The sequence below is a fragment of the Mobula birostris genome, chromosome X (assembly GCF_030028105.1).
Source record: "Mobula birostris isolate sMobBir1 chromosome X, sMobBir1.hap1, whole genome shotgun sequence".
In the NCBI taxonomy this organism is placed as follows: Eukaryota; Metazoa; Chordata; class Chondrichthyes; order Myliobatiformes; family Myliobatidae; genus Mobula; species Mobula birostris.
In genome coordinates this window covers 47,752,823-47,780,030 of record NC_092402.1, presented here as the reverse complement: position 1 = coordinate 47,780,030, position 27,208 = coordinate 47,752,823, and the positions used below count along the sequence as shown (strand labels likewise).

At 43.5% G+C, this 27,208-nt stretch overlaps 1 protein-coding gene across 3 annotated transcripts in view; it reads left to right on the top strand.

Annotated features, from left to right (window-relative positions):
- Positions 1-233: 233 nt before the first annotated feature.
- The window catches only part of LOC140191942 (secernin-2-like), a 34,518-nt gene continuing 7,543 nt past the window's right edge, over positions 234-27,208 (top strand). For 2 of the 3 annotated variants that reach the window (XM_072249845.1, XM_072249844.1), the window contains exons 1-5: positions 251-352; positions 2,873-3,047; positions 6,236-6,417; positions 15,790-15,989; positions 20,339-20,554. In XM_072249845.1, coding sequence (XP_072105946.1) covers positions 2,874-3,047; positions 6,236-6,417; positions 15,790-15,989; positions 20,339-20,554 — 772 coding nt within the window. In that variant the 5' untranslated portion in view covers positions 251-352; position 2,873. Of the gene's footprint in view, positions 353-2,872; positions 3,048-6,235; positions 6,418-15,789; positions 15,990-20,338; positions 20,555-27,208 lie in introns of all 3 variants that reach the window. The other variant, XM_072249846.1, reaches the window with a different exon arrangement.

The window sequence follows — 27,208 nt, the reverse complement described above, 5'->3', positions numbered from 1 at the left end:
TTGCCTTTTAACGCTAACGTACAGCAGATTTTCCTCTCTCATCCCCGTTAAAATGGAATTTGAAAGGTTTGCTGTCTCGAGCAGATTCTGAGAGTACATTATCCGTGTCATCTCGTGGAGCCCAGGGGATGAAGAGATTAAAACAAACGCAGAACGTCTTTACGTACGAGTTACTGTTCCGCCGGAGTGATTGAGTACAATTGCTAATGGCAGAGCGTTTCATTTCCGAGAGCACGGCGCAGGTTCTGAAGGGTTAACCCTACCACCACAGCAACTGTCAGCTGACCGAGAAGGCGAGAGAGAGAAATTCATCCGAGCTCAGTCTGAGTGGTGCCGAGACTTTCTGAACGAGGTAAGGACGTAATCTGAGTTAGCCGTTGAATTTTCTAACCCAGCCTTCCCTCGCTAACAGCTAAAGCAAACACAATGACTCCGTGAACTACTGCCGAGGAAGTTAATCAGGGGCGTGTTGCATTGTGATTAGCAAGGTGCATGGGATTTACAGTGCAGGGCCCGGCTGCTGCATTGTCGCTTTCGGTGTGTTTCATGGTAAAATGTACTTCTGCTGGTGTAATTGTGTTATTCTCCCCAGTAAAAGGATTTAGGCCAAAGACAGAGAGTCGGATTTGGGTCCAGTGAACAGCTGGACACTGACACTGAGCGGTTACTGTGGCCATCAAGGATTGACACAGTCACACTTCCGGTCATGATCGGCAGAGAGGTACCCTTTCCGCTGGCCAGCCTTGCTATCCCTCCTTGTCTCTTTCTTTGGTAGGCCGTAGATTCAGATCCGCTCCAGAAATCTTAGATGTGGCCCGGTTGACCCTTCCAGTGTGGGACTGCGTTGTGGGAGGTGCTGCCTTAAGGGCACGCGTTAAATACGGTTTCCATTCAGGAGGATAGACTCTCTATTTGAACGAGATCCAGGGAACTCATAACAGTTTCCTTACAAATATTTATGCCTCATCAGCTATTAACCGGTTAATTCATGTTCCTGCGTGTAGCGTTCTGCCGTGGGCTATGTGACAGCTATATTTCCCACAACAGCGACAAAAGTTCTTAATTGGTTTTAAACCCCGGAGGTCCAATAGGATATAACGCAATGTGCATAAAGTAGGTGGGGCCTGCCAGGTTCCCAGAGCTCATTTGTTTGTAGAAACTACATTTTTTGAATGGTGCGCTCTTTATTAAACCTAGTTTCTAAATGTGTGCTGACATGGTGTGTGCTGTAATAATGTTTTGCCTGTTCTATGGTGCATCATCAAACTGCCCTAAAGCCCATCTTCCCTGCTTGAGGCTGGATGCTTAGTGAGAAGTGCAACTGTGGGAGGTATCACATTCACTGGAAATATTCACAGGGGTGAGTTGGGGGTCCAAGAGCAAGACAGATGATACTATTTTGACTAGTAAATTTATTATCAAAGTACATTCATGTCACTGTATACAACTCTGAGATTCATTTTCTTGCAGGCGTTCACAGTAGAACACAGACATGATAGAATCAGTGAAGACTACACAAAGACTGACAAACATCCAATGTGCAAGACAATGTGAAAAAATACAAAAAACTAATAATTATGATTATCATTAATAATAAATAATACCGAGAACATGAGTTGTAGAGCTCTTGAAAGTGAGTCCGTAGGTTGTGGAATCAGTACACAGTTGAGGTGAGAAGTTGTCCACACTGGTCCAGGAGCCTGATGGTTGTAGGGTAAGAACTGTTCCTGGGCCTGATGATCTGTAAGGATTCTTCCTTACAAACAGGAGCTCTGGCAGATTGTGACTAACAGTGAAGCGCATAATAAGCTTTGGACTGAATATATTTGTACTGTGGCCGTGTAAATTGGCTTATTGTCATGTTTAGCAAGGTGCAGTGAAAAACTTTACATGCCAACCTTACAGACCTTTTCATTACAACAGTCCACGGAGGGAGTAAAAGAGAAAACGATAACAGAATGCAGAATAAAGACGTGAAGTCTGCAGATGCTGGAAATCCAAAGCAACGCACACAAAATGCTGCAGCAGGTCAGGCAGCATCTATGGAAAATGAGTAAACTGTCAACATTTTGGGCTGAGAAGTCCTAAAGAAGGGTCTCAGCCCAAAACATTGACTCATTTCCATGGATAATGCCTGACCCGCTGAGTTCCTCCTGTGTTTTGTGTGTGGGATGCAGAATAAAGTGTAACATTTACAAGGAAAGTGTGGTGCAGGCAGATAATAAGGTGCAAGGCTATAACAAGGTAGATTGTAAGGTCTCAGGAGTCCATCTTATTGTACAAGGAGACACTTCCAATAATCTTATTCTAACAGGAAGGTGGAAGCTGTCCTTTAACCTGTTGTTACGTGCTTTCAGGCTTTAGCATCATCTGCCAATGGAAAAGAGGAGAAGGGAGAATGTCGGGTGGGTGGGTCTTTGATTATTCTGACTGCCTTACTGAGACAGCGTGAAGTGTAGAGAGTTCATGGAGGAGAAGTTTCCATGATGTGCTAAGCTGTGTCATTTTTGGCAGGTAGATTCCTATGAGAGATAACTTTTCATTCTAGAGTAAAATTTCTAATTAAATTGGTATGAATACTCTGTCTTTTTTTGAATGAATTTTAATCTTGGTGTTGATGCTGTTATAGGACTGACAAAGCCCAACTTTAGTTTCTCCTGAGAAGATGCTTGTGGGTCATTGTTAAGGGTGATTCCAGAGTTTTAAACCAGAGACAATGAAGGAATATCGTGTTCTCTGGATTTCCAGCATCCGCAGAATCTTTTGTGTTTATGACAACAAAGGACTGATTTTTGGCTTGGGGAAAGTTTAAGGCTTGGTGTAATCAATCCAATCCAGACTTTGGTGCCATCTCTCTCTCCCTCCCATACAGAATGGCAGCCAGCACTCTGTGTCTTCCCTCTTCCTGTGACTGCTTTGTTGCTCTCCCACCGGCCACTGAAAGGAGGGAAGTGATTTTTGGAAAAAATTCGGACAGACCACGGGAGGAAGTCCAGGAAGTAGTCTACTTTCCTGCAGCTGAGCATGCAGAAGGCTCCAAGGTAGAGGTAAGAGATGGGCGTAGCATCAGATGCACTAGTTCCAGGCACATGAGGAGTCTAGTGATAAACTACTGATTATGAACCAAAACTGTTAGTGGTCGTTAGCAAGGTAGCTAACATTTAGTGAAGAAATTGGTACTGCATTTCTTCCTTTGTCTCTTTCACAAAATTAAAGAATGATCCATATTTATCTCTAAACTATGTTTCATGTGGAGAGGGGGAAGTAGGATTAATGTTGCAGGAGTATTAAAGATGAGCTTTATTTGTCAGTTGAAATATATACTGAAATGGGTCTTTTGCTCAATGACCAACACGCTCCGAGGATTGTGCTGCGGGCAGCCCACGAGTGTTGCCATGTTTCCAGCACCAACGTAGCATGCCCACAACCTACTAGCCCTAATCCTAACCCCGATGAGTATAAAAAAATTGGAGCGAGCTACATGTCTCCCTCTGCAATTCAATAAGGTAATAATCCTGTATCTCAAATCCATCTCCTGCCTGAACTTAATTTCTCCTACTGGTCAATAATCTCAGCCGTGCAGATATCCGAGGAGGTTCTGAAGGGTCACATTTGTGACCCTCTTTGTGAAGAAATATCTCATTCACAAAGGGCCAGACACTTGTGCAAAGACTATCCTAGTTGTAGACTTGCCAGCCAAAGGAAAGCGTGCTTTGGGAATCTTCTCTGCCAAGTCTCTCAGAATCTTAGTGATAAAATTGAAGGGGAAGGCTTTTCTCAAACATGTAAGCAGCATTATCCTGGGCTGAAGAACTGAACCAACCAACTGGAGGCACTGTTATACCTCCAGTTTTCTGATTGAGAATCAAATAGGGCTTTGTTCATACATGTCCCATAGAATCTAATCTTAGTTTTTGGAAGGACCTTGAGGAAAATGTGCATGAATGGGCAACAATATAAATTTTTTGGGAAATAAACTTTCTGGGAAACATATCTTTGGAACAAGGTGATCTCACCTGGTCCCTCAACACCACCTCTTTAGTCAAGAATGCAAAGCAGCGTCTCCGCATCCTCAGGAGATTGAGGTAAGTGATAACCCTCCCCCGCAATCCATTCAACTCAAATTTCAGAGGAACACTCTTGAGAGTATCCCGACCAGCTACATCACCGCCTGGTACAGGAATTGCAAGGCATCTGACCGCAAGCCCCTACAAAGGATTGTGTGGACTGCCGAGGGGATCATCAGGTCTCTCTTCACCCATCAGAGATATTTATCAGGAGTGCTTCGTATGCAGGGCCTCAGTATTGTCAATGATCCCTCCCATCCATTCAACAATCTCTTTGACCCCCTACCATCAGGCAAGAGATACATTAGCATTAGGACAGGAACTGTTAGGATGGGAAACAGCTTCTTCCCCTAGGCTGTGAGACTACTGAACTCCCTGCCACCACCTAGGCCTCACCATGTTCGAAGCACTGGTAGCGTTATACTGTTTACTTTTTAACTTGTGTCATAAGCGCACCTTATTATTTGATAAGTTATTAAAGTAATATTACTTTATGTTATGTGTGAGTTGTGTATGCTGTGCTATCCACCTTGGTCCAGAGGAATGTTGCTTTGTTTAGCAGTATACATATATATGGTTGAATGATGATAAACTTGAAAATTGTTAGAATTGTTTATTATTTGTTTTGTTTCACTAGTGCAGATTTTCTGTACACTAATTAGTTCCACCTCCTAGCATAGTATCATGAAATCTAATAGCGTTAGAAAAGGGACGAGTCATCATCTTTTAAGCCTAGTTTCAACATCAAAGACGAGCAGTCTTGCACTGAGATGGGTCATGGGGGTGGAAGTAGAATTTGCAGGTCATTGCACCAAATATCTTTCTGATTATTTTTCAAACGTAGAACATTAAACACAGTATAGGCCCTTTGGCCCACGATGATGTGCTGACTTTTTAACCTACTCTTAAGATCAACCTAACCCTTCCCTCTTAGTAGCCCTCTGCTTTTCTATCGTCCATGTGCCTATCTAAGAGTTTCTTAAATATCCCTAATGCATCTGCCTCTACCACCACCCCTGGCATGCACTACAACCCCCTGTAAGAAAACACTTATCTCTGACATTCCAGCTATACTTTCCTCCAATCACCTTAAAATTCTGCACCCTCATATTGGTATTGCCAGGGATGATGGTAGAGGCAGATACATTGTGGGCCCTCAAGAAACTCTTAGGCACAACACAAAAATGGAGGATTATGTAGGAGTGAAGAATGAGATTGATCTTAAAATAGGTTAATAGTACAGTAGAACATTTTGAGCAGAATGGCCTGTACTGTATAGCACTAATGTTCTCTGTTTCTATGTAGTACTTTTCCAACATGTTCCCGTTAAAATGCAGTTATGATGCTACTCCTTTCCTGAGTTCCTGAAAATCATACATGAGCTCCTTAGTCCTCCATTTAGCTAAATAATGATTGCCCTGTACCTTAACTCCATTGCCTTGGTTCCAGAATTTTTAAAATTCTTAACTGCCTACAGGTTGTAAAATGTTTAATTTGCTCTCAGCCTCGATAGAAACTGTTTGTGGGTGGGGTATTCTAGGTTTCCACTGCCCTTTATGTGAAGATCTGTTTCCTAATGTACTGAATAAAAGAGGCTGATTTTAAGGAATCCTTGAATCCGGTTTACTATCACTGACAAATGTCATGAAATGTGTTGTTTTGCAGGAGCAGTACAGTGTCACACATAGAAATTATTATAAGTTATAATAGGAAATATATGAAAAAATAAGTAGTGCAAAACGAGCAAAATAGTAAGGTCGTGCCAATGGACAAAGCATAAATCTGATGGTAGAGGGGAAGAAGCTGTTCCTAAAACATTGAGTGTGTGTCTTCTGGCTCCTGTACCTCCTCCCTGATGGTAACAACGAGAAGACTTGTCCTGGGTGGTGGTGGTCCTTAATGATGCTGTCTTTCTGAGGAATAGCTTTTCAGAAATTTTCTCGATGGTGGAGAGGCTCTTTGTGCTGGATTCCTCCATTGTTTCTCTCTGTGCACCCACATTAACTCATTTAATCACCTTAAACAACACAATCAGACTGAAACTTCAGAAAGATTCCACTTTAATAGAGATCACCATGTTACAAATAGTGCATTTCTTCTCTCTAAGTCCATTTTATGGAATCAAAGAAGGACCTATACTTAATTCTATGTTGTGTTTTATTGAACAGTGCACATACATCGAAATTGAACAGGTGGAGAAGACGCATGCAGTGATTCTCAGTCGCCCGGCCTGGTTGTGGGGAGCTGAAATGGGTGCCAACGAGCACGGCGTCTGCATTGGCAATGAGGCTGTGTGGACCAAAGAGCCTATCAGAGAGAAGGAGGCACTGCTTGGAATGGATCTCGTTAGGTAGAAGCTTGTGTTTTGTTTATTATTTAAAGATTAGCTTTAACTTGTCACGTGGACGTGGAAACATACAGCGAAATGCGTCGTTTGTGTCAATGACCAGCACAGTCCGAGCTATGCTGGAGGCAGCCTGCAAGTGTCACCATGTTTCTGGTGGTAACGTAGCATGCCCATAACTTATTGACCCTAACCTGTATGTCTTTGGAATGTGGGAGGAAACCAGAGCACCCGGAGGAAACCCACACAGTCTCGGGGAGAACGTACAAACTCCTTACAGGCAGCAGCGGAAATTGAACCTGGGTCGCTGGCGCTGTAAAGCATTACGCTACCATTGCGCTACCATGCTTGGTTTGAAATATGAAATATAATCCTATTCAATTTTGCATTAAGAAAATAATCCCACTGATTTTAATTGTTTTTGTAATTTGTATCCTTTTTGAAACTTCAGGGTCTGAGCTTTGCAGGCAAGGCCAGCATCAATTTGCCATTCAGAGGCAACAGCCACTTGTGATTGGCAAAGTTCAGGGCTTGGTCATGCTGATATTTCGAAATTGGATTTGTATGCAACTGTCAGAATCAGGTTTATTATGATTGACTTGTATGTCATGAATTTGTTTTTTTGTAGCGGTGAAGTGCAAAGACATAAAATTACCATAAATTACAAAATAAACAGTGCAAAAAAGATAAGAATAATAAACACAAACAACGGGAATTCTGCAGATGCTGAAAATTCATGCAACACACATGAAAGTTGCTGGTGAACGCAGCAGGCCAGGCAGCATCTCTAGGAAGAAGTACAGTCGACGTTTCAGGCCGAGACCCTTCGTCAGGACTAACTGAAGGAAGAGTTAGTAAGAGATTTGGAAGTGGGAGGGGGAGATCCAAAATGATAGGAGAAGACAGGAGGGGGAGGGATGGAGCCAAGAGCTGGACAGGTGATTGGCAAAGGGGATATGAGAGGATCATGGGACAGGAGGCCTGGGGAGAAAGACAAGTGGGGGGGGACCCAGAGGATGGGCAAGGGGTATAGTCAGAGGGACAGAGGGAGAAAAAGGAGAGTGAGAGAAAGAATTTGTGTATAAAAATAAATAACGGATGGGGTACGAGGGGGAAGTGGGGCATTAGCGGAAGTTAGAGAAGTCAGTGTTCATGCCATCAGGTTGGAGGCTACCCAGACGGAATATAAGGTGTTGTTCCTCCAACCTGAGTGTGGCTTCATCTTTACAGTAGAGGAGGCCGTGGATAGACATGTCAGAATGGGAATGGGATGTGGAATTAAAATGTGTGGCCACTGGGAGATCTTGCTTTCTCTGGCGGACAGAGCGTGGGTGTTCAGCAAAGCGGTCTCCCAGTCTGCGTTGGGTCTCGCCAATATATAAAAGGCCACATCGGGAGCACCGGACGCAGTATATCACCCCAGCCGACTCACAGGTGAAGTGTTGCCTCACCTGGAAGGACTGTCTGGGGCCCTGAATGGTGGTAAAGGAGGAAGTGTAAGGGCATGTGTAGCACTTGTTCCACTTACAAGGATAAGTGCCAGGAGGGAGATCAGTGGGGAGGGATGGGGGGGGGGACGAATGGACAAGGGAGTCGCGTAGGGAGCGATCCCTGCGGAAAGCAGAGAGAAGGGGGGAGGGAAAGATCTGCTTAGTGGTGGGATCCCGTTGGAGGTGGTGGAAGTTACGGAGAATAATATGTTGGACCCGGAGGCTGGTGGGGTGGTAGGTGAGGACCAGGGGAACCCTATTCCTAGTGGGGTGGCGGGAGGATGGAGTGAGAGCAGAAGTGCGTGAAATGGGGGAGATGCGTTTGAGAGCAGAGTTGATGGTGGAGGAAGGGAAGCCCCTTCCTTTAAAAAAGGAAGACATCTCCCTCGTCCTAGAATGAAAAGCCTCATCCTGAGAGCAGATGCGGCGGAGACGGAGGAATTGCGAGAAGGGGATGGCGTTTTTGCAAGAGACGGTGAGAAGAGGAATAGTCCAGATAGCTGTGAGAGTCAGTAGGCTTATAGTAGACATAATAATAAAATAAGGTTCATGGACCTTTCAGAAATCTAATGGCAGAGGCTAAAACCTGCCAGTAACAGGAAGTGGGCTTGTTGCAGATAGAATCAGAGTTAGGTTTAATACCACTGGCATGTGCCGTGAAATTTGTTGTTTTATGGCAGCAGTACATTGCAATAGATAATTTAAAAAGCTATAAATTACAATAAGAAATAAATAATGGATTTTGTTTAATTAGGACACATTGGGACCAGTACATTTTGTTCTATTAAGGGGCTGCCCCAACTAGCCAAAGCTTCATGGAAATAGTTAAAAAGGTATAAAAGAGACAAATTGTTTAACTAACATATATATTGAAATGAAACACAGGACAAATTAGAACACTACCAATGCTACTACAGTACTATAAAACTGTGTTCTAACGGAGGAATTCAACCAGTATATGCTACCATGTTCTTTTGGTTGACTTGAAATTTGACTATCGTTTCATTTACATCCCCGGCCGTTTCTCGCATCTTCGAGCCTGAATGCCCGAAACTACAGTGCGCAAAACAATTCTGAATTGTCTTACTATTTATTTCTCGCCAACTACCAATGGCAAAAATCACTGCTTTTTGAACACAAACACATGCAACTGATGCTATTTAAAAACTGTTTGCTGTAAGCACAGTGTAGTGTCTAACAGCCACACAAGTGCGCACGACTGACGCTAGTTAGAAACTGTTTCTCAACAGTCTTCTGTCCCAATTAAGCAGCGTAGTATTCTAAATACGTAAATAAAGGGAATCCTGGCTATTTTCTTGATTAGGTTTTTCTTTAAGAGTTGTTTCAAATAAGCAGCTGCCCGATTAAACAATGGCCCAATTAACAGAAATCCACTGTATATATAAAAAGAAGTATATTAAGTAAGTAGTGCAAAAAGAGAACAAAAAAAAGCCAAGGGAAGAGGGCATGTCCTAGGTGATGGGGTCCTTGTGATGGATGCCACCTTTTTAAGGCATCGTCGTTTGAAGGTGTCCTCGATGCTGGCGAGGCTAGAGCCCATGATGGAGCTGGCTAGTTTACAACTCTCTGTAGCTTTATCCCAATCTCGGGCAGTGGCCCCTCCATAGCAGACGGTGATGCGACCAGTTAGAATGCTGTCCACATAGAGCTTTACAGCACAGTAAAAGCCCTTCAGTCCCCAGTGTCGTGCCAACCTACTCCAAGGTCAATCTAATACTTCCCTCCCACATAGCCCTCCATTTTTCTTCCATATATGTGAGGGTCCTTTGTGATAGATGCTGCCTTCTTGAGGTATCGTCTCCTGATGATGTGCTTGATGGTTAAAATCTGCAATTGATAGTATTCCATATGCCTGAAGCCCTCCCTTTTCTTTGTGGTAGAAGCCACATGTTTAAGATATGATGTTGGAGTTGTATAGATGATCAATTGCAGTGGATTTTATACATGATATACATTATATCCACTGTCCACTGGTGGTGAAGGGGATAAATGTTTCCAGGAGTTGATAGATACCATTCAAGTAACCCACATTGTCTTGGAATGTGTAGGGCTATGTATCTCTTTCCAACATTTGAAATCAGAATTGGTCATTGGTTAAGATTGACAAACTTTAATTCTGTTTCTTGAGGGATCATCAGAGTGAAAGGCTCCATCTCAGGTACAATTAAGTTTGATATTTATTCTTGAATTACTGTGAAAAATGTGTTTTTTAAAAAAGTAACTTAATTCATTGTGTGGGACTTGGCAACTTCAGCAAGCTAACTTCATCTTTGTATTGTGAGTATGGAGCCAAGTGAAGACTCAGATTAGCTTTATTTGTCCCGTGTACAGTGAAACATGCAGTAAAATGCATTGTTTGTGTTAACAACTAGCACAACCGAATCGACCTTTGGGCTTCAATATTCAGTATCAAAACCAGGACTCCTAAAGCATAGAACAGAGAGCAGTACAGCACAGGAGCAGGCTCTTTGGCCCACAATGTTCTGCTAGAACAACTAAATTGGTAATCAAATGGCCAACTAAACTAATCCCCTCTGCCTACACAATGTCCATATCCTTCCATTTCCTTCATATTTTTGTGCCTCATTCTGCTCCTACGTCTTATGGTCTTATGATATATCTGATTTTAGCTTCTCCTTCTCAAATTGCAGGGTGAATCCTATCTTATTACGGTCACTGCCTCCGAAGGATTTCTTTACCTTACGGTCTCTTAATCAAATCTGGTTTGTTACTCAACACACAATCCAGAATTGCCCTTCCCCTAGTGGGCTCAAATACAAGCTGCTCTCAAGAAGCCATGTTATAGGCATTCTACAAATTCCCTCTCTTGGGATCCAGCACCAACCTGATTTTCCCAATCTACCTGCATATTGAAATCCCCCACGACTATTGTAACATTGCCCTTATTACATGCCTTTTCTATTTCCTGTTATAATTTGTATCTCACATCCCGGTTACTGTTTGGAGGCCTGTATATAACTCCCATGCAGTTTCTGAACTCTACTCACAAGGACTCTACAACCTCCCATCTTATGTAACCTCTTTCTAAGGATTTTATTTCACTTTTTACCAACAGAGCCACTCCACCCCATCTGCCAACCTGTCTGTACTTTTGACACAATGTGTATCCTTAGATGTAAGCCCCCAATTATGATCTTCTTTCAGCCACGACTTTAGTGATGTCCACAATGCCAATCTCCTAACTGCAGTACGAGATTATCTACCTTATTCTGTAATACCTTCAGTCCTGTATTCATCACTCTTTTCATTTTTTGCCCTCATGTCACACTTCGACTCATCCCACTGACTGCAATTTTGCCCTATCATCTGCCTGTCCTTCCTCACAGTCTCATTATACACTGCATCTAGTTGTACCCTAACTACTCCATCCACAGCCCCATCACTCTGGTTCTACTGCCCCTGCCAAATTAGTTTAAGCCCTCCCCAAGAGCTCTTGTAAACTTGCCCACAACGATATTAGTCCCCCTCGGGTTCAGGTGTCACCCGTTCTTTTTGTACAGGTCACACCTTCCCCAAAGAGATCGGAATGATCCAGAAATCTGAAACCCTGCCCCCTGCACCACTTCTTCTGTACCATCATCCTATTCCTGCCCTGACTGGAACATGGCACTGGGAGTAATCCAGAGATTGCTACCTTGGAGGTCCTGTTCTTCAGCCTCTTCCCAAAACTCCGTTTCCTCACTGTGCAGAACTTCTTCCTCATTTCTTCCTATGTTAGTGTGCACCATGATATCTGGCTGCTCACTCTCTACCTTGGGAATATTCTGCAGCCGCTCTGAAACATCCTTGACCCTAGCAGCTGAGAGGCAGCACACCACCCTGCCTTCTTTTTCATGGCCACAAAATCCCCTGTCTATTCCCCTAACTCTTCAGTCTCTTATCACTATCACGCTACCTAACTTTACCCTTCCCTGCTGAGCCTCAGAGCTGGCCACAGTGCCACTGGCCTGGCTGCTGCTGCTGCTGTGCCCTGACAGACAATCCCCCCAGCAGTATCCAAATGGGTATGCTTGTTGCTGAATGGAATGGCCACATGAGACCCCTGCACTGACTGCTTACTTTCTTCACTTCTGGTGGTCACCCATCTACTATCTGAAGCCTTTGCTGCATGTGAGCACCTCAGTAAAAGACTCATCTATGAGGTTTTCAGCCTCCCAGATGGTCCTAAGTACATCCAGCTCCAGCTCCAGTTCCAGTTCCCTGACCTTGTCAGTTCGGAGCTGAAGTTGGATCCACTTTCCTCCACATACAGTTATCAGGCAGACCGTTGGGTACCCTGAAGTCCCACATCTCGCAGGAGGAGCATTCCACTGCCTGAACTACCTTCCTGCCTACATTTGTTATAACACTAATTTCTCAAACTTAAGTTCTAGCCTGGGCCTATTCTCACCCAAGCCTGTTGAGCCAAAGCCTGACCACTCTAACACTGGCCCACTCCAGAAATGGCTGCTCCACTTACACCTTGCTTCTTTTTATTAGCTCCTGCTGAGTGCCTGAAAGATCATCATGATTGCAGCCCACTGAGAGGTTCCAAAGTTCTGAGCGCTTTTTAAACTCGCTTGGCCTCCACAATGAACAGCCTCTTGCAATGATTGTAGCCCGTCAAAAAGTTCTGAAAGGCCTCAAGCTTCTTTTTTTTTTAAAAAACTTGTGCTGTGTTGGAGTAAGTGTCTTGACTTGCCTGCTCTTCAAAAGCCACTCCCCCATGGGAGGCAGGGACTGGCCCATATAAGGAGCATTGCGACCTTTCCCATGAGCTTCTGTTCAGCTGATGACATCAGAGTGCCAGTAGGGTTTAAATCTAGAATGTGGCCTCTTTCTTTTCTCCCCCATCGGGTCACTGTGGACCAGGTAGATGACAGGTGTTGTGGAAATGGTAGACAGTAGGGGTTGTGCTGTAGCAAAGGTCCGTGCACTCACTTTGGTTATGTATTTGCCCCTGTATGTATGTTTAGTGTCTGTTTTGTCCACCTCTTCGGGCACTCAGTTTGGATAAGTATCTTTAACAGGATATAGCTTGAAGGGTTATTGAATGTCTAGTGTCATAATCTTGTAATTAAGGGGATTTATCTATGTACTTGTTTGACTTGGATGCTTGGTTGAGCGTTTCACTGTTTGTCTTGTAAAAAACCAGTTAACAATCAATGTCTTCCGTTCCACTTACTGAATCAGTGAACCTGCATCCCTGTAACATGCTGCCGCAGCAATGAACGACCTCTCACAAACAGAATCAGGTTTAATATCATTGGCATACGTTGTGAACTTTGTTGTTTATGTCCCCAATGCTTGTTGGCCAGAAAACAAAGCAGAATTAAGTTACCTTTTTGAAGAACATTACCAAAGTAGTTGATTTGATTTGAGTTCAATGCCTTTTTTTTTTGTTTCTAACCATGAATGACCAGTTTTATTACATTTAATTTCACAGCTCACTATAATAGTATTTGAACTTCTGAATGTTATATTGTCATCAGCTGATGCAAAAATTCCACTGTCTGTTACTTATCATTAAAAAATTTGAAATTAATACTTGTATTAAAATAAATGAAAGAACATGCTTTGAGCTTCTGGAAAAATATACTTAAAAACAAGTCTCTTTAATAAGTTATTAAAACATTGATTTGCCAACATTACTGACAATCAAATAAACTCTTCTTGGGCTTCCAGCCAGGTACAGGTATCGATTTTAACCAACGTTTCAATGACAAACTCTGCCATCTTCATCAGGGATGATGCCTGGGTATATTTAGTCAAGTGGTATTTATACCCCCGTCTTCTGTCCCTCCTGGTTAGCTAGTCCTCATCTAATCAAATTTCCGCTGTCCCACTTTGTTTGCAGTCGAATTCCAGTTCTTACTTACAGTGAGACCTTTGCCTTTGTTAAAATTCTTTCCTCTAGTTTTATTTCAATGGCTTCCTTCACCAGGCGGTCCCAAAAGTCATTGGTGCGGCATCATGGTTTTGTGCCATCAAAGAACGAGGAGAAACCCGTCACTACCACCTGTCTTCCTTATATTTCCTTGGTTTCTGGAAGGATTGCCAGGATCCTGAAGAAATATCAGATTAATACCATCCATAAACCTGTAAGAAAGCTCAAATCACAGCTTATGTGGGTCAAAGATGACCTGGACTCAGGTTGGCCAGTGTTTACAGGATTCCCTGTGAACGTGGAGCAGCATATATCGGCCAGACGGGATGCATGGTGGAAACCCACATTAAGGAGCACAGGAGGTGTATCTGTTTGGGTTACCCAGAGAAATTGGTGGTAGCAGAACACTGCATTCGCAATTGCCATATGATTGACTTCACTGGCACAAATCAATGGCTTTTGGGACAGCCTGGTAAAGGAAGCCATTGGAATAAAACTAGAGAAAAAGAATTTTAACAAAGATGAAGGTCTTGCTTTAAGTAAGAACTGGAATTCGATTGTAAACAAGGTGGGAGAGTGGAAACCTGATTGGACGAGGACTAACCAATTAGGAGGGACAGACGATGGGTATAAATACCACTGGACTAGACATGCCCAGGCATCATCCCTGAAGAAGATGGCAGAGTTTGTCATCGAGATGTTGGTCAAAATTGATACTTGTACCCGGCTGGAAGCCCGAGATGAGTTAATTCATCGTATACACCAGGAAAACAATATATCCTTTATTACTGACAGTCATTTCATTTGTAATCAAGTGTTATCCACTTGATAAGTACTGGACAGATTTTTATCTCAATTACAAAAAATCATAGTAATATCATCTGGATTGCAACATATTAATGTTCATGTAACAGACAATCTGCAGGTGGATGTTAGTAGGTCAAGCAGCATCTGTGGGGAAAGGAACTGTCAACATTCAGGTCGAAACCCTGCCTCAGAACTGAGAATGGCGAGGAGAGATGGCCAGTATGAAGAGGAGAAGTGGAGTGCTGAGACAGGAGCCTAAGGTGATTGCTGGTCTAAGGAGGGGTAAATGAAATCAGGCAAGTTACGTTAGGTTTTGGAGATGGAGAGGAGGTGGGGCTGGGAAACAGTATCAAGTGGATGATAGTTGGAGGTGGATGGAGGAGAAAAAGAGATGTGGGGGGGAGAAGTGTGCTAAGGTTGGAATCGGTTGCAGGGAGAAAAGCAGAAACCCAGGGCTACCAGTGCTGAACTCTGATAAGTAAATACACTCAGTGGCCACTTTATCAGGTACGTCTTGTGCCTATAAAATGGCCACTGACTGTGTGTTCATGGTCGTCTGCTGCTGTAGCCCATCCACTCCAAGGTTCGACATGTTGTGCATTCAGAGATGCTCTTCTACACCACTGTTATAACATGTGGTTATTTGAGTTACTGTTGCCTTCAGTTTGAACCAGTCTGGCCATTCTCCTCCGACCTCTCATTCACAGGGCGTTTTCACCCACAGAACTGCTGCTTACTGGATGTTTATTGTTTTTCACACCATTCTCTGTAAACTCTAGTGCATGAAAATCCCAGGAGATCAACAGTTTCTGAGATACTCAAACCCACCCTGTCTGACACCAACAATCATTCCATGATCAAGGTCACCTCGATCACATTTCTTCCTCATTCTGATGTTTGACCTGAACAACAACTGAACCGCTTGACCATGTCTGCGTGCGTTGAGTTGCTGCCCCACGACTGGCTGATTAGATATTTGCATGAATGAACTGGTGTACTGGTGTACAGGTGTACCCTATAAAGTGGCCACTGAATGTTTATGTGAGACTTCATAATGAGTTTGACATACAGGGTTCTCCCCCATAGAAATGTCGAGCAGACAGCCGTGTTTGCGAATACTATGTATTGTACCCTCTTCCTCTTTTTAATTCCTTTTTCCCATTCTTGTGTCAGGCTTGGACTGGAGAGAAGTACCACAGCTAAAGAAGCTCTGCATGTTATCACCTCCCTGGTGGAACGACATGGACAGGGAGGGAACTGCAAGGAATCCCTGGAAGCATTCAGTTACTATAATACGTTCCTACTTGTGGACCGAAGAGAGGCCTGGGTGCTGGAGACATCCGGGAGATACTGGGCTGCTCAGCAAATTACAGGTTAACTGTGCTGAAAGAATTGGAAAACAATTTGAGAGTGTTCAGTTCTTTGTCAATTGAGTGCTGTAGTCCACAGGTGTCATATTGTGGTGACTTCTAGTCACTGCACCAAAGCAAAACTCCAATATATTTCACAAACAAGTACGTAATTCATTTCTGAGTAACGCACACAAAACGCAGGAGGAACTCGGCAGGTCAGGCAGCATCCATGGAAAGGAATAAAGAGTTGATGTTTCAGGCTGAGATTCTTCATCAAGACTTTCCATAGATGTTGCCTGACCTGCTGAGTTCCATCAGCATTTTGTGTGTGTTGCTCTAGATTTCCAGCATCTGCGGTATCTGTTGTGTTTAATAATTCATTTCCGAGACTTGAATTTCACAGAGCTCAGAAATGCACCTTTGACCCAACAATTCTGTGCCAACCACCAATTAATCCCATTTTGTTCTCCCCATATTTTCTTTAACTACCTCTTCCCCCTTCCCCCAGATTCTAGGGAGCAATGTTCAGTGGCTAATTAACCTGCCAAAACCACGTCTTTGGATTGGGCAGAAATTGAGGCAGAAACCCACACAGTCACGGGGAGAATGTGCAAGCTACTCACAGACTTCACTGGATATCTTTATTTGTTGCTGTGGGGCAACATATCTACTAGCTGCACTACTAGTAATGGGATATGTAAACCTTTCTTCTCGCTATTTTTTTTTTAAAAAAGTGTAATACAGGATTGCCAATACTGAATCAGTGATGACTTCATGTATAAATTTACCCAAATACTTGTGTCAGGTGGCCAGATTAAAATAACTAAGTTAATGAAATGAAAATAAATTCTTCTCCTTGCGTTTGTGGGCACGTGGCCAAGTGGTTAAGGCATTCGTCGAGTGATCTGAAGGTCGCCAATTCGAGCCTTAGCTGGGGCAGCGTGTTGTGTCCTTGAGCAAGGCACTTAACCACACATTGCTCTATGTCTGTGTGAGGAGTGGGGCACCACATAGGCATGAAAATGCCCGACGCTGGCCTCTTAGGCCTGAGTCAATGATCCCTCCCTCTTCTTCCCCCCCACCCCACCCCGCATTGGTTACATAAGACTAAGTCACGTGGCCTCCCTTCCATCTTTAATGCAATATATTTTTCGTCTGGTCCTCATGTTAGAATGTAAAACAATCTGTAATATGCTACACAACACACACAAGATAGTGGAGGAACTCAGCAGGTCATGCAGCATCAATGGAAAGGAATAAACAAACTTCTGGCTTCTTCCCTCTTCCTTTCCAGCCTGGATGAAGGGTCTCACTCGAAACATTGACTGTTTATTCCTCTACAAAGATGCTGCCTGACTTGCAGAGTTCATCCAGCATTTTGCATGTTTTGCTCTGGATTTCCAGCATTTGCAGAATCTCTTGTGTGTGCAATATCCTGCAGTCCACTGTTCCTTCAAATACCTGACCCCCCAAGTGATCTTTGACAATCTGAATGTAAACTGGGGAAAAAAGTGTGATTTAATGATTTAGCTACATACTGTTAATTAAGTCAAATCCCTTTTGAATTTGTTCTAAGCCTTTAGGGTTTGGAAATGCCTTCAAATTGTTTCTTAGTAGTCATTAAAAACTGCAACATTAGGAACATATTGGTGCTGTTTGACCACAGTGTGGTAAATTTAATATCTTGGTGTCAAAGCTAAAAAACTATGGAGTTCGGTTTGCAGAAACAAGGTACTCATTACTGACCATAACCTGCCGAATTTGCAGTTGCCAGGAGATTTATTTCTGATACCAACTTTCCTCCAGTGAAATCATTTGCCTGGATATACACTTTCATAATTGTGATCTTCCAGTGGGATTATTCATTTTTTTATTACTTGTGCGCCATCTAAAATGAACCATTCAGTAGTGATGATATACATAGACACTTGGATTTAGTCTATATTTTTCATTCTCTGGAATTGGGAAATTATACTCTGACTGCAGGAAAGTTGATCTCTAGTCTGTGATTAAACCAACTAGTCCTCATAAGGGTTCTTGTAAATGCCTTAAGTGCCCTGGCTTTGTAACTGATCTTTGTATTAATTGATCTTGAGTTTCAGTCGAATTGACGTTGGCACGCTTTGGGGAGAAGAAAAATTGAACTAAAATCCCATATAGAACATTGTGCCAACCTCATGACCTATTGTACGGTCAATGTAATGCTTCCCTCCCACATAGCCCTCCATTTTTCTTTCATCCATCTGCGTATCTAAGAGTCTCTTAAATGTCCCTAATGTAGCTGGCTTTACCGCCATGCTTATCAGTGCATTCCATGCACCAAACTCTGTGTGTGTGTGTGTGTGTGTGTGTGTGTGTGTGTAGATCTGCCTCCAACATCTTCTCTCCCCCCCCCCCCCCCCATATTTTCCTCCAAACACCTAAAAGTATGCCCCCTTGTATTAGCATTTCTGCCCTGGGAAATAGTTTCTAGCTATCCACTCGTTCTGTGCCTCTTATCTGATATACACTACATTCTCCATCTCTGACACCTCCCTCTCCTTTCTTGATCTCTCCCTCCATCTCTGGAGACAAACTCTCAACAAACATCTTGTATAAACCTACAGATTCCCATGGTTATCTCAACTATACTAACTCTTCCCACTCTATCTCCTGTAAAGATACTATTCCCTTTTCTCAGTTTCTTCGCCTCCACCGCATCTGTTCCCAGGATGTGGCTTTTGATTCCAGGATATCAGGGATGTCCTCCTTGAAAGAATGGGATAGCCCTCCCTCTACTATTGATACTGCCCTCACCTGCATTTCCTCTATTTCCCGTACGTCCGCAGTCACTCCATCTTCCTGCTGCTGTAATAGTGATAGAGACCCTCTTGTCCTCACCTACCACCCCATCAGCCTCTGCATCCAACACATCATTCTCCACAGCTTCTGCCATCTGCAAAGGGATCCTACCACTAAGCATATTTCTTTACCACCCCCCCCCCGCCACTTTCCACAGAGGTTGTTCCCTCTGTGATTCCCTTGTCCATTCATCCCTCCCCACTAATCTCCCTCCTGGCACTCACTCCTGCTAGCGGCCTAAGTGCTACACCTGCCTGTACACCTCCTCCCTCTCCTCCATTCAGGGAATCAAACAGTCCTTCCAGGTGAGGCAACACTTCACCTGCAAATTTGCTGGGGTCGTCTGTTGTGTTCGGTGCTCCCAATGCAGCCTCCTCTATGTAGGTGAGACCCATTGTAAGTTGGGGGACCATGTCGTTGAGCACCTCCGCACTATCTGCCACAAGCAGGACTTCCTGGTGGCCAAACATCTTAATTCCCATTCCCATTCCTGTTCCGACTTGGCGATCCATGGCCTCCTCTTGTGCCAAGAGGAGGCAACCCTCAGGGTGGAGGAACAACACCTTATATTCTGTCTGGGTAGCCTCCAACCTAATGGCATGAATATTGATCTCTCCTTCCAGAGAACAATTTCTCCCGCACCCTCCCCCCCCATTTCCCACTCTGACTTTTCACTTCTTCTCATCTGCGTATTACTTCCTCCTAGGTTCCCTCCTCCCCCTTTCCCTACTGTCCACTCTCCTCTCATATCAGATCCTTTCTTCTCTAGCCCTTGACCTTTCCCACTCACCTGGCTTCACATATCACCTTCCAGCTCGCTTCTCTCCCCCCCCCTCACCTTTTCATTCTGGCATCTCCCCCCCTTCTTTCTCAATCTTGAAGAAAGGTCTCAGCCTGAAACGTCAGCCGTTTACTCTTTTCCATAGATGCTACCTAGCCTGCTAGATTCCTCCAGCATTTTGTGTGTTGCTCTGGATTTCCAGCTTCTGCGGATTTTCTCGTGTTTATGATTTAGAACTCCAAGTTATCTTTTATCCTCCTCCTCTCCAAGAGAAAACTCCCCACTTCTCAACCTGTCCTCTAGCTGTCCATGCCTCGATGAGTATGTAGGCATGTCAATTAAAACAGGAAATGCCAGATACATGTGCCAGCTGAGGCAGCATCTGTGGAAAGAGAAACACTCAACATTTCACTGAACCCCTTTTATTCTGTTTCCATAGATCCTGCCTGACGTGAGCGTTTCCTGCATTTTGTGTTTCTATTTCGTGTTTCTAACACTGGCACTTTGTTATGATTTTCATCTGATAAGCTGTGCTGCCTTGTATTAAGTGAAATGCTCTCTTTAAAAAGGTCACTGCTGAAGAATTAACCATTTGATTGTTTTAACCAGTGTTGTTGACACTTGCAGAAATATTCCCAGCATGACCAAAGAAAGACTTGAGTCAAAGTTAATTCAGTATTATAGTCTGTATACTCCCACAAGAGAGTACCCAGTTCCTTTAAGCTTCTGTGCTTTTTATGTTTAACAGAAGGTGCCAAAAATATCTCAAATCAGCTGACCATCACCACAGAGATCAACGAGGAGCACCCTGACCTTCGGAATTATGCCCAGAGTCAAAAGTGGTGGGACGGTGAGGGAGACTTCAACTTCTCGCAGGTTTTCTCCCTGACGAACCCACCAGTGAGAATGGAGGCTGCAAAGGCTCGTTACTCTGGAGGCCAGGAGCTGCTTCGTAAGCAAGAAGGTGAATACAGCCTAAGAACCCAAGGAACAGTTGGCATGTTAGAATATCAGGAAAGTGAAATCAAATTAGAGCTTTGATCATTTGGAAACACATTTATTGGGGCTCCAAGTTTTGTACACAGCAACATAGAATCAAGTTCGTCTAATTTTAATTGTCATTCAACCAAACGTGTATACAGTTGAGTGAAACAGTGTTCCTTTTGGGGCTAAGGTGCAAAATAGTACAAAACAGTCACAAAAAATAATATTATCATAAGCACTTGAGTGGCATAGATGGTGCATGGGGTGTTGTCCTGGAGTGACATTTCTGCAAAAGTAAGTACACAGCAGTTCCTCATTTCACGCTGGTTCAACAGATGAAAGTGACACTGGAAAACAGTACCAACGGGAGGGGCCAGACCCCAACCCAGCATGGATGATATTTCCAGCATGCTCATCGCATCTCTATTCTGTCCCACATTGCCTCTGGTGCCTCCTTGCATGGGTGGCTATAACAGGCGACGTCGTGGTATCAGGGCCCAATCTGTGCAACAACCAAGGCCATGCAGCTCCCCCAGTGTTGGTCTCACCAATGAACAGGACATGTATCACCAATGTCCAGTGGGGTTCCTTCAATCACAAGAAAAACAAATGAAATACAATGTTGGAAAGTGTATGGTTATGCACTTTGGTAGAAGAAATAAACAGGCAGACTATTATTTAAATAGGGAGAGAATTCAAAGTTCTGAGATGCAACAGGACTTGGGAGTCCTCGTGCAGGATATCCTTAAGGTTAACCTCCAGGTTGAGTTGGTGGTGAAGAAGGCAAATGCAATGTTGGCATTCATTTCTAGAGGAATAGAGTATAGGAGCAGGGGTGTGATGTTGAGGCTCTATAAGGCGCTGGTGAGACCTCACTTGGAGTACTCCGTGCAGTTTTGGGCTCCTTGTTTAAGAAAGGATGTGCTGATGTTGGAGAGGGTTCAGAGAAGATTCACTAGAATGATTCCGGGAGTGAGAGAGTTAACATATGAGGAACATTTGACTGCTCTTGGACTGTATTCCTTGGAGTTTAGAAGAATGAGGGGAGACCTCATAGAAACATTTCAAATGTTGAAGGGCATGGACAGAGTGGATGTGGCAAAGTTGTTTCCCATGGTGGGGAAGTCTAGTACAAGAGGGCACGACTTAAGGATTGAAGAAGGCCCATTCAGAACAGAGATGTGAAGAAATTTTTTTAGTCAGAGGTGGTGAATCTATGGAACTTGTTGCCACGGGCAGCAGTGGAGGTCAAGTCATTGGGTGTGTTTAAGGCAGAGATTGATAGGTATCTGAGTAGCCAGGGCATCAAAGGTTATGGTGAGAAGGCGGGGGAGTGGGACTAAATGGGAGAATGGATCAGCTCATGATAAAATGGCAGAGCAGACTCAATTGCCGAATGGTGGAAAAACATTTAAGTCGCACATTTGCACCATTTGTTGGACTCAGAGAGACCGCTGCGACCAAGCACACCACCATCTTACCAGAATTTCTACAATGTCTCTTATCATCTATGAGGAAAGTAGAATTCTAACTAAACAAAAGAGAAAACACAAAAAAAAATGCTGGAAATGTTCAGGCTGTATCTGTTAGAAGAGAAACAGAGGTAGTGGACCTACATCAAAATCTCAACCTACATGACTCTGACAAACCGTGTCTGTCTCAGCTGAAACATTGACTCCTTTTCTTTTTCCACAGATGCAGCCTGACCTGCTGAGAATTTCCAGCATTTTGTGTTTTTTGTTCTGGCTAAACTGCCCTACAAAAGTGGTTATGATTCAAAACTAGCTGACGCAGAGCAGCTTGAGATTGCAAAGGCACCATACAAATGAATATCTTTTTTGCTGCTGCTCCAACAAAAGGGAGATAAGTGAAGGAGAGAGAGGGAAGAATAGCAAAAGCTTCAAAGCTCAAAGCTGTTTGTACTGCATACTCTTTCTGAGATTGGGTTTGAGGAGATCCAAGTGTGAGTGCAAGGGATGACCCAGGGACAGCATTGATGATGAGTTACACACACAAAATGCTGGAAGAACTCAGCAGGCCAGGCAGCATCTACGGAAAAATGTATAGTCAACATTTTGGGCCGAAACCCTTCGGCAGGACACTGAGACTTGAATCCTGCTGAAGGGTTTCAGCCCAAAACATCGACTGTAATTTTTTTTCCACAGATGCTGCCTGGCTTGCTGAGTTCCTCCAGTATTTTGTGCGTGTTGCTCAGATTTCCAGCAGCTACAGATTTTCTCTTGATTGCTAGCAGTGCATTCTTTAGACTCCGGACAAACCTTTCCACCAAGCCATTGGTAGCTAGGTGGTACGGTGCAGATGTAATATGTCTTATTCCATTCATTTTCAGGAATTACTGAAACTGTTCCACAACAAACTGTGGGCCATTGTCACTGACTAAATGTTCTGGAACACCAGTCTTTGAGAAAAGGCTTCTCGGCACATCAACAGTGTGCGAGGCTGTAGTGGAGACTATTGGGAAATCTTCTGGCCACTTTGTAGCTGCATCCACTACTACCAAGAAATTTGTGCTCATGAATGATTCAGCAAAATCCACCTGAATCCTCTGCCAGGGCAATGTAGGCCATTCCCAGGGATGGAGATTGCTGCTGTTGGCATGCTGAAGAGTGCATGGCTAGCTGCGTGATCTGCTGTCTACCCCAGATCATCAGACAAAGCTTCAAGCCAACACTTTCATTTTGACCAGGCCTATATGACCGGCATGTATCTCTTCTGACACTTTAGCTCTCAGCTTGGATGATACAACAACTCTCAAGCCCCACATAAGGCAATCCTTCATCTCGGCGCTGTTAAAAATGGGGGAACTGGAAATTCTGCTGCACATTTCAGCCACTTTTGCTGGCCGTGTAGACCTGAGAGAGTGTGGGATCTTTTCTAGTTTCCCTTTGGATCATCTCTGCTGTAACAGGGAGACTATTGATTTGCATTAGGGAGAATACGTCAGGAGGAGTGCCCTCTATTGTAAATTGTTCAGGTATTTCCTTTTCCAAGGGTAAACGGGACAATCCATGGTTAATTGTCCTCTTGAATTTGATCTTGTAATTATGTTCTCCAAGAAACAGCTCATCTCTGCATTTGTGCTGCTGCTGTTAGTGGAACACCCTTCTGTGGATTGAAAATGGACACTAGTGTTTGACTATCAGTAATGAGCGTAAACCTTCCCATGCAAGTAATGGTTGAAACGTTTTAAACCCCAAACCAAACTCAAGGCCTCTGTCAATCTGTGCATAATTTTTCTGTGCAGTGTAAGGGAATGTGATGCAAAGCTATCAGGCATTCACTTCCATCACACATAACATGTGACATGACTGCACCTATACCATAAGGCGAGGCGTCACAGGCAAGCTTCACTGGATGATATGGATCATAATGTGTGAGTACAGTGTCTAACTTTAACTTTACCATTCTGAAAGCCACTTCACACTCCTTTGTTCATTGCCTTTTCTTCCCAATCTGCGGTAATGAGTTCAACAGGTGGAATACAGCAGCCAGGTTTGTCAGAAACCTGTTATAGTAGTTGATAAATCTTAAAAAGGACCACAACTGTGACGTGTCCTTTGGCCTTGGGTCATCCACCACTGCTTGAATTTTCTCAGCACACTTGCATAATGTTTGTGCGTCAATGGTGTGACCACAGTAAGTGATGCTTGGTTTAAGGAATTTACACTTGTTGTGTCATGCTCTGAGTCCATAACCTTATTGTTTTAGCACCGTCTTGAGATTTTGGAGCTGTTCCTTGTCATCCTCACAGGTAACACTGAGTACCTGAACAGCCTTGTAGCGCCTGGTCTATAGCTTTCTGCTGGAGTGCAGGTGCAGGTGCTACTCCAAAAATAATCCTGTTATAGCAATAAAGTCATTTGTCGTGTTTATGGTGAGAAACACTTTGGACTCTTCTTCCATCTCCATCTGTAGGTAGGCCTCAGATAAATCTACTTTGCTGAAGTGTTTCCTTCCAGAAAGGTTTGCAAATATATCTGCTATCCTTGACAGAGGTTATTGATCTACTTTCAGTATTGGGTTGATGGTGACCTTAAAGTCACCACAAATCCTGGCAGACCCATTCTTCTTACCTACTGGGACCACTGGTATTGCCCATGGGCTCGACTCAACCTTGGAAAGAATTTCTTCAGCTTCCATGTGATCTAGCCCACTGGCTACTTTATCACAGATGGTATAAGGAAATGGATGGGCTTTGTAAAACTTGGGTGTGGCATTTTTATTTAACACTGGTTTACCCTTGATATGGTTTTGAGTTTTCCAATGCCATCCCTGAATAGTGCTGTGGGATCATCCATACCTTTCTTAATCCACTTTCAGTTGACTCTGTTGCAGGGGATGTGGCATGCAAATGATGAATGGATCTCCAATCAAGTTGTAGTTATCTCAGCCAGGTCCCTACAATGCTAGCCCCCCTGTTTTTACCACATACAAGCCCAATGTGGCTTGTTGGATGTTCCATTTCATTGTTACGAATGTCATTCCCACAGGAGTTATCTATTCCCCAGTATAAGTTCTTAGTTGGGTATCAGCAGGCTTCAGTTCAGTATCTTTGAAATTCTGCTTAAACTCATTTTGTGGATTAACTAAAACAGCTGAGCCTGTGTCCAATGTCATTTTAATTAATTTGCTGTTCACTTTTGGTGTAAGCCATATTGCTTCTCTATTGGTAGTTTTCACATATAAAACTCAAGGCTACACAGTCCTGTGTCATTCCCATCATTATCAGATTTTTCATCAACAACATGCAGATTAGTGTTCTTTTTGAAACTTCAACTTGCCTTTTTATCTTTACCTCTTCCCTGTGCAGTCTGTATATTTTGTCTGCCCGACATGCTCTTTGTATGTGTTCTACTTTGTTGGATTTTCTGCAAGTTTCACCCTTAAACCTGCATTGTTCTGGTGAATATGAGCCCCTGCCACAACGGCAACAGAATTTGTTCGGCCAGGCAGGTTTCTGTTTAGACATTGTAATTTTGTTCACGTTCACTTTCATTCCTGACAATGACTCATTTGCATCTCTGGCTGCTGTTTCCATTGATATAGTGATTTCAACACCTCTTTTTAATGTAAGTTGAGCTTCAGTTAGAGCTGGTTTTGAATGCTTTCTTGTAAGTTTCCACAAACTAAGTGATCTCTCAGTGAATCTTTAAACCCATCACTGAACTGACAATGCTCAGAAAATTTCTTCAATTCCGCAATGTAAGCTGAAATGGACTCCCTTTTTATTCCGCTTATGAAACCTAATGTGTTCTGCAGTCAGCAATGGTTTTGGTTCTAAATGTTCCTGTATTACGTTCATGATATCAGCAAAGCTCATTTCAGCTGATTTAGTTGGAGCAGTTAAATTTCTAAGTAAACTGTATGCTTTTCCACCCAATGCACTCAGCAATATTGGCACTCATTTCTTATCGGCTATTCCTTTTGCTTTAAAATACTGCTTAATTCGTTCCGTATACATCATCCAGTTATCTATTGTGCAATCAAATGCATCTATCTTTCTGATGTAACCAGCCATTTCTGCTTTTTTAAAATTTATTATTATCATCTGGTACTCATTGTTTATGAAGCCCTGGCCGTGCATGTTGCTTGTTAATTTTATCTGTTTTCTGCTTTTTTATTAACTTCACTGTCCCTCTCTCCTTCCAAAGAAACACGTGCTGCACTTATTTTTTAAACTCTAATGTCTCTCTCCCCTTCTGAAGGAAAAAAAACGTGCTGTGCTTCAACAGGTAGGTAGTCATCTCAAGTTCATTTTAAAACTTCCTTCAAAGGTTTCAAAGGTACATTTAATGTCAGAGAAATGTATACAATATACATCCTGAAATGCTTTTTCTTAGCAGCCATCCATGAAAACAGAGGAGTGCCCCCAAAGAATGAACGACAGTTAAATGTTAGAACCCCAAAGTCCACCCCCAGCTCCCCTCCCTCCCGTGGGTAAGTGGCAGAAAGCAGTGATTCCCCACCCCCGGCAAAAAAAAGTATCGGCACCCACCACCGAGCACTCAAACGTGCAGCAAAAGCAACAGCAAAGACACAGACTTGCGGTATCCCAAAGACTATGCGTTCACCCGGTATTCAACATGATGTCTCCATTTCACCGCGAGAGGGGAGACATAACAAACAACTCACTGGTTTACGATGTTAAAAGTCTATGGTGTCGCTTTTTCCAAGCTCTGTGCCCAAAGATCTCAGGTCTCTGGGCACACAGCCAAAGATCTTCCAGCTCCCACGACACACCGGTCTGTCGGGACACTGAGCTTCGATCCACCTGTCTCCAGAGCCCCGAGATCCTAGGCCTCCAAAGGCGAGCCGAACTCTTAGGCCACACCCTTGGCATGCTAGATAAAGGCCAGTCGTGAGTCCCCAAGAGCGGGTCCCATTCCCACAAAGAACCGAAGTCAGCATGTAACTCCAGGTCAGGGTCTTCAAAAGAACCCTGAAAGGGAAAAATAGAGATATTAAAGATGGAAAGAGAGCTGTTTCTGAAGATGCAAGCAAAGGAGTTGCCGTTTAGCGCCATCTTGACACCACTATTCTCATTGCCACTATTATGTTTTGTAACTCCAGAAACTAATCAATAGGAAAATCACGGGAGCCGGGATGTGTGTTT